General features: G+C 29.0%; 2 protein-coding genes across 2 annotated transcripts; both read left to right on the top strand.

Moving 5' to 3' along the window:
- The first annotated feature begins 273 nt into the window (after positions 1-273).
- On the top strand, positions 274-898 carry LOC108913038. Its single transcript, XM_018718501.1, has 3 exons — positions 274-439; positions 521-629; positions 730-898. The coding sequence occupies exons 1-3, from the start codon at positions 345-347 to the stop codon at positions 850-852; spliced, it is 327 nt and encodes a 108-aa protein (XP_018574017.1). The 5' UTR covers positions 274-344; the 3' UTR covers positions 853-898.
- A 6,840-nt stretch (positions 899-7,738) lies between these two features.
- Positions 7,739-11,167, top strand: LOC111691612. Its single transcript, XM_023454719.1, has 7 exons — positions 7,739-7,907; positions 8,494-8,639; positions 8,791-8,831; positions 8,894-8,941; positions 9,020-9,289; positions 9,362-9,513; positions 11,148-11,167. Exons 1-7 carry the CDS (start codon positions 7,751-7,753, stop codon positions 11,165-11,167), a joined length of 834 nt encoding a protein of 277 aa, XP_023310487.1. The 5' UTR covers positions 7,739-7,750.

The following is an 11,167-nucleotide window of genomic DNA, read 5'->3' as shown; positions in this document are numbered from 1 at the left end:
GAAGTTATCCAAGGCGGATTCACGAAATGGAAACCCCCGGGAAAAGTATGTGAATAGGACAGTATGTGAAGAGGAAGTTTTTTTAAGTTCAAAAAAATTAAGACACACCTTGTATATGTTATATATATTTTGAATATTTACAGGTATATATGTTAAACTGTTGTTATTGCAAGACTTTGTTTTGCCACCCTGTATGTACATACTTAAACACAATTACTCACAGTGAGTAGTAGAACAGAAAACTATAAAAACCAGTTCTTCCAGATATATATTGGTAAGGAACGAATTCACGCTTTGTAGTGTTAAATTTTACTTCCACAGAAGTGAAACATTTCTAGATAAAAATGGCCACAAAACTATTTTTTCCTGTTGTAGTTGCCTTATTTACTTTTCGTATGGCTTTAGCTGACTCTGTTCTCTGTCCTGATCCGTCAGATGCGTGAGTATACAAATGAAAATTATGTGTTGGCAGTGCCAGTGTCCCATTTAATATTTTTCTGCAAAATTTCATTGTTTGCAGGAAAGAACTAGTCTACAAACAAAACGTCAATGAACCTGCTCCCAGCTTCGGAAGAACTGAAAAAGATTACTTTATTCCAAAACCAGAAAAAACTGTAACTTGTATAATTGTAAGTGTTGTAGTGTCTTTAATTATTTCTTAGCTAAACCTTCTTACAGCTTGTGCGTTTTTAACGCATTCGTATTATTTAATTTGAACTTTATTTATAGTTATCTGGGACTGCCACCGGATCTATTGCTTCTCTTGGATTTTCGGACAAGGGCATAAAAGTTAAATTGGTTTCGAGCATCAAAGAAGGATTCGATGGCGTGCTAGAAGTATATTCAAAATAAAATATACAAATTAATGCTGTATGTATATGTAATATCTTGTTGGCAATAGAACAATATTTAAAACTTGCTTTGTTACTTTTTATTTTTAAGATATTAATAGGTATGTTTTTTGATGTATATATTTTTTTAATAGTTATTTAAAGAGAACTAATTGCACGGTGATTTTAAATCCTCGTTAAAAACCAGTAAAAATTGCTATTAATTGTTGTGGTATTTACCAAAACAGACTATCGTTGTTCATAACTGGTGATATCATCATCACTTTATATACTTCGTGAATTAATTATAAGAATTTTATGTACATTTTAAATAATAATTGACTGGGGAAGTACATAAATTTTATTACAACAATGCAAAACAACAGAGTGATGAACGAAAGTTCAACTATTTACTTGTGCAGATATTTCACAGGTTGGCTTTTAGTAACTACACTGAAAAAAATTATTTGGACTAAATAAATATCTTTTGACATGAACTAATTCTAGTTTTGGATATTGCTTAAAATATATGGTCTGAAAAGTAACTAATAATAAGTTCGTAGTTTTGTAATAAATCTTAAATAAATATTAAATTAATTAAAATAATTATTAAACTAAATTAAATAATATGTTCGCAGTTCTGTAATAAATCTTATTTGAATGTTAATTTATTTTTACTGTAATATTGCATTTCGCCTCTTTATTATTAATTTACATATTTTAAGATGCAGAGGATATAAAATTATTAGAAATATATTTTAGCTTCCTGTGAACTAACAGTTTTTCAATGAAAATAGGTTATTTTAATATTAATAAATCAATAGTTTATAAAAAGTGAATTGTTTTTTTCATTGATATTGGACGTATTCCTTTCTGGACTAGTCTCAAAATTATAATTATTTATCTTCTCAAATTTAATTAAACTGATAATTAGATAACTTATCTAACTATAAATTTGTAATTAAATTTGAAAGGGTGCATAGTGTTGAGGTCTACCAATAGAGAAGCACATACGAGTACGGTTCTTTCATTCGAAAATTTAATTTTTGCTAAAAAAATACTTTTGAGACTGAATTTTCAGAACTTATTATTTACTTATTATGTACTTAAATATATCGTTCAAAACTACTTGTCATAGTTTTTGATAGTTTATTGAGTTAAAAATAAATGGCGGATTGTTAAATTGGGTTATATTATAAATTTATGAAACTACAAAAGCAACAACTACGTCCTTATCTAAAATTGACTTTTTGACGATTTTTACTTGTTTGGCCCTAACTTCCTTAGTTTCTGCATCCATTTTAATTAGGAGCAAACGGAACACAGCACTAACTATACGCAAAAAAATATGATCTAACAACAGCAATACCTATTGATATAGTTCATACTGACCTACTGGACTACGAATTATACTACAGGCACAGCAAATAAAGCAATATTGGCACCATGCATACATGCTCGCTATGATGGTAAAGACACTACTGTCAGGGGAGAATACAACTTGATCACGTGATAAAAGTAATTTTTAAATAATATTGTTTTACTATTGAATAGATAAAAGTTTTAAATTATATAAAAATTTTAACTTTTACAACCAACTGGTTCACATTTAAGGAATTATACAGGGTGATTCAGAACTTATCCGAAAAAAATTTTTGGATGTACCTACAAGCGCCTCTTAAAAATACAATTTTATAAATAAAAAATCAAAAAGGGCAGTTCGAAAATACACTTCTGCACGGCACTGGAAACTGGTCCACTGTAAAACCTGACCTTACACAAGGAGAAGTGTAATAAAAAAACGGACAAAAACTTGAAAGAATTTCGCAAGGAAAGAAATAAATAGAATTTTTTAACACCTATTTTATATCCTCAAATTCAACTGCTTCTGCCGCTATTATTAAATACATTTGGGCCCGTCTTACTCAGTTCCTACGAACTAACATACATGTTGTTCTGCTTCACCATGACATAAATGTTTCATCGTAATACACATGGTGTCTTGCTTCACCATAAATTAAAATGATATCCATCAACTCCGAGTTGCTATACACGCAAGCCATTTTTGACACTAACTACTAAAAAAACTATTGTAAACACTATCGCAACGACAATTGTAAAATCGGGTTTCAGTATTCATTAATTTTTCTTTCTGTTATTAATGTTTAGATGTTCTCATATCATCCCTTAATTTCTACCCACCCTAATTCTGTTAATCTGAATAGTAGAAGAAAGAGTCAATAGATTATTTTTATGTAAAAATTTTATGCTCTACAACTTTTATATGATTTTTTTTTAAGTTATCTTGAAAAATACTTTATTATAGGTATATTTTTTCACCCTTGGCTGGGGGTTGGAAAAAATTACTGTTACTTATTGTTATTATATACCTCAAACTAACTTATATAAAAAATTCAGGCAAGTTGACCAAAATTGCGAGCTAAAGGCCCATTAAATTGGACTAATGATGTATCTACTAATTATTCACCTTGAAATTAGCTAAATATAAATGAATATCTACATTTATTGATATTTCATATTTTAAAGTAATTAATCCTTTCTCTAGACAGTAAATACAAAAAAAGTAAATCTTTAACGAAATACTGCAAATCAGATAATTGCTCAACACAGTAGCAATCGCATACTGGTTTCAATTAAAGTTTTATCATTCCACGAAGAAAACACAGAAAAGTGAACCAATTAATTCACCATCCATGATCAAATAGAGCCGGTACATTTCATTGGGCTCATTGTGTTTGTTTTTCCTTTGGTCGGTATCGCACGAACGAAAAATCAATTCCGTTCAGTCGCCATCCACGGCAATATTGAAGTTAATTTTCCTTAAACTCGTACACGTGCTCAAGAATAAAAATGCCTTTCCGTTTCTATTGATATATTAGAGAGACATATTACAGATCTACAAAATTATTTAAGTGTTAATTTTAAGATATAATATTTAAGATATGCGATCATTGGTTGTTCCCCACGTAGATATATCTGAAAACAATTGAATTATCAATATTGCCATTAAATTCTACATTTCTAATCAGTACTCAGAATTACTAATCCTGAGACTATCTATCTTTACAAAATACAAAATAGGTTAAGACGAGAAATGAAAGGATGGGAGGTCTAGTATAGTTTTGCATCTGTTCTAAATAATTTTTCAGGTGACATCCGCAACTTCCTCTAGACATCAGTAGTAACGATTAGTAGCTGGTCCAAATAATAATTAAAAATTCGCTAATGCGTATTTGTGCTTTATCTTTAATTAATTTCAAATACAAATACATTACTGCCAAAGGAAGGATAATAGAATACAAATTCCTTTTTTTAGCAAATTGAGAGGGGAATTGAACTATGAAAGAAAAATGTAAAATTTTGGCAACATAGATAAATTAGCGGAAAAGCTGTTGATCGCACGCGCGAAAATGACTCAAAACACGAAAAGTGAGGGAGGGGGGCTTTCCGGGTACTTTAAAATTATAATTTAAAAAAAAAACTAAATTGCAAATTGGTAAATGTAATCTAATTGTGTAAAAATAAAAAACTGTGACCGTCCCAAAAACCATTTGAAATGTTGTGCGGTTTTTTCTATGTAAAAAAATTTTCAAGTTCTTGATGCTTTATTTGAGGCTGTGCAAAATTTTGAAAATTCAAAATTTTTTTTTCAAATTTTTTTTTCACCAAAATTAGAATGCATGCCCTCGGAGCAATTAAAACATTTCAAAAAAATTATCCAAAAAACTTGAGAGATGTTTTTGCCTTTTTCATCAATTATTGCTATTTTGCAACATCGGTAATAAATTTAAACAATTTTAACTTAGAGTAAATTGTGCAAAATTCAATTCTAAATTTTTTTTTCCTCTTCAATATTTTCCTCTTATAAGATTTTCCGTACATATATACTTACATTTTATCTTCTAGAGGACTTTTTATTATTAATTCCAATCTTTTATCTAATATCACAAACAAGTTTTGTTACTTAAAAAGTTATATTGACGTCTAAAACTATTCTTGGAAATATCCCTACCTTTTCATATAAGTAAGTACTTTGAATGCCCCTCTTAAATTACAAACACGACAATGTAACACTTTTTGCCTCGGCATATTTCTACTAAACAAAAGCAGTTTTTTTCCTGAATGTCTCAGGACAAGATAAAATGACATTATAACGAAATTCCAGCATGCATCTGTTGTTCTTAGAGTATAATTACTTCGTTATTCCAGGCTACTGCAATAATGTAGTGCTTCACGAAGAGGTATTTATAATTTAAATCAATCTCTTGATAGGATGCGACGCGGCCGGCGTCTCTCTTATTTTTAATAAAGGTTTTATGTATCGTAGGTGGTTTTTAAAAGTAATTCATCATCTGGTACGCCGGAGAGGCGTCATAATTTGATAGATAAAAATAATGCCGCTTTGCTGTGCTATTTATCATAAATAATGGAACGTACAAAATTAATGAAACAGTTCTGTGTAAGTTGAGTTTAGCCAAGCGATCGTTATGGTGAAAAGAAGAAACTACATCATATTTACACGTTACTTGTATGCGAGTTTAAAAAAAATATATAATCAAGTATATTTGGAAACTTCTCTTAAAGGCTCTTCTAGTATGTTCGAGAAAAAAAATATATATACTCAGTATTAATTTGAAAAAGTACAAAAAATGACATTTTTCTGCTGTTATGGAAAATCAACGACTTCTCTGCAAATATTGCGAAAAATACCAACGTTTGAAGTTTTTTTTTAGGTCAATACATCCCCAGAAGCCTGCAAATTTTGAAATATAAGTTTTATAAAAAATTAAAGGAGCAAGCTTATTGCTCGTCAAACATAAAATAATGATAATTAAGATGAAAAACAGATTTTTGCGTTATTTTTCTCACAATTTTGCGTTAAATACTAGTCAAATGTCGAAAAAAAAATTTGAAATTTGAAAAAAAATTCAATTTTGAAATAGAATCAAATTTTCAAAAATTTTTGCGTTATATTTCTTACAATTATTTCACATTGATTATTCAAAAGTCGAAAAAAAACATTTTTTAAATAGGTATCTATAAAAAATAACATTTATTTTAAAATATTCAGAATATTGTACTGAATCAAAAAATTTGAAAAATAATTGAAAATTTTGAAAATAAACAAAATTCTCAAAATTTTTATATTTATTTTTCACAATTTCAAATTGAATACCTACTTATCAAATGTCGAAAAAAAAGCATGAAGATTCACTTGGGGGTATCAACTTGTGCAATTAATTTTAACTCGATGAAATACGACATGCGAAGAAAAAAATCACATTAAAACTGAACAGGAAATTATTCAGTATAATTTTCTGAATGTTTTGAAATAAAAACATTGTTATCAAAATTTCAAATTTTTTTTATACCTACCTACGTTTAAAAAAAAAATTCTACTTTTGAAATATTCAATGTGAAATTGTAAGAAAGATAAAGCAAAACATTTATGAAGAATTTTATTTTTTTCAAAATTAAATTTTTTTCAAAATTCAAATTTTTTTTTTGATATTTGAGAAGTATTTAACGCGAAATTCTGAGAAAATAACGCAAAAAATATTTTTTTCAGTTTAATCATCATTGATGTTTAAGGAGCAATAAAACATACAAAGATTATTATTTTTCGCAATATTTGCAAAGTAGTCCTTAATTTTCTTAAGCAGAAGTCAATTATTGCACTTTTTCAAATTAATACGGATTATAAAAAAAAATGTTTAGGAGATACGCATTATCAAAAAAAAGGTAACTTTTCACTCAATAGCCAGACCGACAAACACAAAGGACCTAGACACCAACTTTTTGACCCTGCGTGACCACCCCAGATGTCAATGAGAAATAATCGTACAGAAAATAAAAAAAAAACAAATTGAAACTGAGGAATCAGGCTAAATGACCGTGGCATTGATGAAACCAGCAAAATTTTTCTGAGCCCATGGACAGTTTTGACAAAAAAATGTAAAATCTTTGTTGGCTTGTTTTATTTCTTTTGACTGCTCAAAAAAATTTTTCATCACAAAATCTCAAATCTTCAAGAGCTTTCTCGATTCGACCATTATTAAGGAAGTTACAGCCTTTCAAAAATTACTAAAAAAAATTTGGCAATTTTTCGGCTCCCTTTTCTTTTTTGTTGAGTTTATAATAAGCAGTTTGTGGGTACACATGTCTGCAAGTGACCCATTTTAAGTATTACGTCAGGAGCGCCAGTCTGATGTCGGACGGCCTACACTGAAAAAACAATTACTTTCTATTAAAGTAATTGGTTGTTTTGAGTGCAATCAGTTTACATTTACGCTAGTTACATTGATATAAACCGGTTGTGTTTAACACAAGTCATTTGTTTTGTTCGAATTAAAAAAATTAACAGTTTACAACAAATTTGTTTGTAATTAACTAATTGGATTTAATATAACCGTTTATGATTTTATAAGATTTACTAGGTGATTTTAAAAAATTATATTTTTAATATAAATTTATATTCTTTTTTATTTAAGAAACATTATTTTATATTAGCCTATCATAAGTTACATTTAAACTTTACTGTATAATTATTTGAATGATATAAATTCTTTAATGTAAACCAGTAGGTTATACAATTTTAATTTCTAAATAGTTTATAACATTAATCGGTTCAATAATAACAAAGATCATTTAAAATTTACTCCACTCAAATTGTGTTCCCCCCCTGCAATGCCGCTATCCGATGTAACGATACCAGCGGGAATACCTATATTCTGCTCTGTGACGACACAGCACAGCACGTGGAGGAAATATTTGTGCGTGGCGAAGATGTTGAGATGCGCAGCCCGCCGCGCCCAGTACCCAGTAGTATAGATATACCACCTAGACTTGGATTGTACTACTAAGCTGTGCTACTTGTGTCTTGTGTATTTGATGTGCATATGCAGGAGTTTTATATACCTGGTTATTTATTGCTACTAGATAATATATGTATAATCTATAAACTAGTGCATAGTGTTGTGTTCTTAAAAATGGATAAAGAAACTGTCAGCAAGCTCAGGGAATGGGGTCTTGAATCCCTCATTCACATATTTGAAGGTAGGTTAAACTTCATGGAATACTTCTTAAATCTTAACTGTGACTATGAGGTATTAATTAGGTACACCCAATAAATTAAAATAATCTTGTAGAATAACGAATTCTTTACATGTCTTTAGTGGAATACCTATTAAACAAATTTAAAATTGTATCATAAAATATCCAATTAAAATGAAATCTAATTGTAAATTATAATAATAGACAAGTCATGTCATGCCTCGTGCCATCGTTATTACCTATGCTAGCAATTTACAAAATAATTTTTTTATTTTTAACTTCGTAAATTAAAATAAAAGTATAATAGCTTTATTATTAACGACGTAAATTAAATTAAAAATATAATAGTGCTTTTGAAAACAAATATTTTTTAATGTTAAGTAAAATTAATTAAAGAATATGTAGAAGGTGTAAGACTGAAAGTATAACGTCCTTATATTCTATGACTAGATACCTACCTATTATTTAATATTTGTAAAAAGGGTAAAATTTCTATCTGTCAGATCGATCGTAGGAGACATTTTATTAATTTTATATTATTATTGAAATAACGTAAGTAATGATAATGACTTCTATAAACTTGTTTTAGAAAATGAAATTTCACTTAACACATTGCCATTGCTCGATGATGAAACATTGAAGTGTTTAGTACCCAAGATAGGGCCTAGATTAATTATTAAAAAGAAAATTGCAGACATATTAGCAAGGCCAAATAAGGAAGACATATCGTTAGAGGTACTTATTCAAATCAATTTTTTAATAATAATGGTTTTTGAAAATAACTTGCAGAAAGTGTTATTAATATTTAAACCAGAAATTTAAAATATCCAATTTGTCAAATAATAAATAAAATACCAATCATTTAAGTAACTTATTTATGTTTCAGACTTGCAGTGATATTTGTTCCTTTCATTCTGACGAGGCAAGGTACTTATTAAATAATTACTTCGTTTTGAACTCTTATTATTATTATTATTACTATTTTTCAGTACAAGCACAAACGTGCATCTACCGTTCTCCGTGCGTACAAATCTTGAGTAAGTTTTTGGTCATGTATTTTTCAATTACTTAATTGTATTTGATGAAATATATAATTAATACTTATAATTATTTAGCTTGAGTACAAGTACATCATTGTCACACGAAGGAGAATCATTAGAAACTATTTACACCGTATTACCTCTGGAATCCGAAGTTGCCCCTAAAAAACCCAAATTAACTATTGCGAATAATTTTAAAGATTTTGATTTGAAAGACCTTCTTCATAAAACTTGTATGGGAAAGGCTATAATAAATATATATGAAACAAATAAAAATTTGGACTCTAGATCTCAGGGATATCTGGTAGACATTATCTGTCAACATTTATTGAATGCAGAGTATTCGTAAGTATTCAGTACTTGTACTACTTTTCTATCGGTATTTTTGTTTTATTACTACTTAACAATTCATTTCAGGCGTATGACTAATGCTGATTTCAATGTTCTATCAACATATATAGTAAGTCTTTTCCCAAATGAGTCAAAAGATGTTTACTACACTCCACCTGTTCGAAAGAGACACTCTCGGGATAATAAATCTGGTGTAGCTAGAGGGAANAAAAAAAAACGTGGGCTTAACTTTTGGCGGCACAATATGTTAAAAAAATTCAAAAAATGTTATATTTTTCTTCCTATTTAATTATGTATCTTTTCAAGAGTTGATTTTAGGCGAAAATGGAAGAGGAAAAAAGTATTTGTAATTAAATTTTTTTTACAAAATATGACTAGTTACAAATCGAATTATCATGATTATTATTGTAAAAATCGAAAAACTCGCCAAAAATGGGATTAAAATAGATTACTTTTTAGGGATTTTTTTTGGGGTCTTTAAATTGGGTATAGGACCTTCATACTTGGCCCAAGAAAACTTCATGTTATGTAGAATCATCACATCAAATTTCATCAAAATCGGTTCTATAGATTTTGCATAATAATTTTGCAATCCAAATTCTGAAAAAAAAAAAATTGCAAATTTTCAAAATTTTGCACAGCAAAAACCAAGGCCCTTAGATATTTGAAAATTTAATCACATATAGAAGGGCTCTCAAGCTTTCAAACGCTTTTTGAAAGATTCAAATCCGTCAATTAGGAGAGCTCTGGCGCTTGGTTAAACATTGGTCGAATTTTTGTACTAAACAATTAGTATTTTGTACTTATAAACAATCTTTGTAAATATTCGACCAAATCAAATTTTTTAAAATAGGTCTTAAAAGTTCTTGGAAATACGCTTCTTAAAAAAAAAACAGATCGATTGGTCAATTAATTACGTAATTATAGCCGATCAAAGTTAACTGTCATTTACACTAAATGTAATGGGACATCCGTTCTAATTTTTCGAAAAATGCCTTTGCTATTCCGAGTACTTACCAGATCTAAGTTCCCTAAAAAGTAATGTATTTTAACTCCATTTTTGGCGATTTTTTCGATTTTTACAATAATAATCATGATTCATTCGATTTGTAACTAGTCATATTTTGTAAAAAATTTAATTACAAACATTTTTTTCCTCTTCCATTTTCGCCTAAAATCAACTCTTGAAAAGATACATAATTAAATAGGAAGAAAAATATGACATTTTTCGAATTTTTTTAAAAAAGTTAAGCCCACGTTTCTAATGATATTTGAAAGCCAAAAAGCCAAAAATCTCCGTGGATATACGATTCACCCAAACATGGACTTTTTGAAACAGATACCGTTTGGACTATAGTAGCAGTAGCAGTTCTAGCAACACTTCACTTAACTTATTGTTAGACATATGAAAAAACTGAACTACAGTACCCATGGATACAGTAGTTCATAGCAGTATGTTCACGTCACATTGGTACACTTGCTTTGTTATTAAGCGGATACGTAATTAATTCCTATTAGTTAGTGTTTATGGTGGTATATTGTAGACAATTTGTTGCTTTTTAATAAATAATGCGTACGCCTATGTCTTGCGGCTCACTTCTGACAGCCCTACTAAACTAACCCTATCCAACATTTAGTTCGTACAGGGTACTTCCAGATGGTATCCTGTGTCCAATGCCACAAAAACTTTTAGTAGAATTTGGTATCCAGTTTGATTAAAAAATTATTGGAAACATTTTTTTTATACAAACACCCCATTGTAAGTGTAAGTCTACTACCTCATTTTATTTTTTCTTGTGCCATAATTAAGGCTTATCGATATTCCAAGCCAGCTTTTTTCTTTTGTTTTCAGTGGCTGAATCGCTACTTTAG

The sequence above is a fragment of the Anoplophora glabripennis genome, unplaced genomic scaffold (genome assembly GCF_000390285.2).
Source record: "Anoplophora glabripennis isolate ALB-LARVAE unplaced genomic scaffold, Agla_2.0 scaffold30, whole genome shotgun sequence".
Taxonomy (NCBI): domain Eukaryota; kingdom Metazoa; phylum Arthropoda; class Insecta; order Coleoptera; family Cerambycidae; genus Anoplophora; species Anoplophora glabripennis.
Note: the sequence above shows the minus strand (reverse complement) of the source record. Positions and strands in the feature narration are given on the sequence as shown.

What these genes read in the sequence shown, in the direction of transcription:
- LOC108913038 (XM_018718501.1), top strand. Translation starts at nt 345, where the DNA reads ATGGCCACAAAACTATTTTTTCCTGTTGTAGTTGCCTTATTTACTTTT. An exon ending in TGTCCTGATCCGTCAGATGC is followed by an intron (nt 440 to 520) that starts GTGAGTATACAA and finishes CATTGTTTGCAG; the next exon opens with GAAAGAACTAGTCTACAAAC. An exon ending in AAACTGTAACTTGTATAATT is followed by an intron (nt 630 to 729) that starts GTAAGTGTTGTA and finishes CTTTATTTATAG; the next exon opens with TTATCTGGGACTGCCACCGG.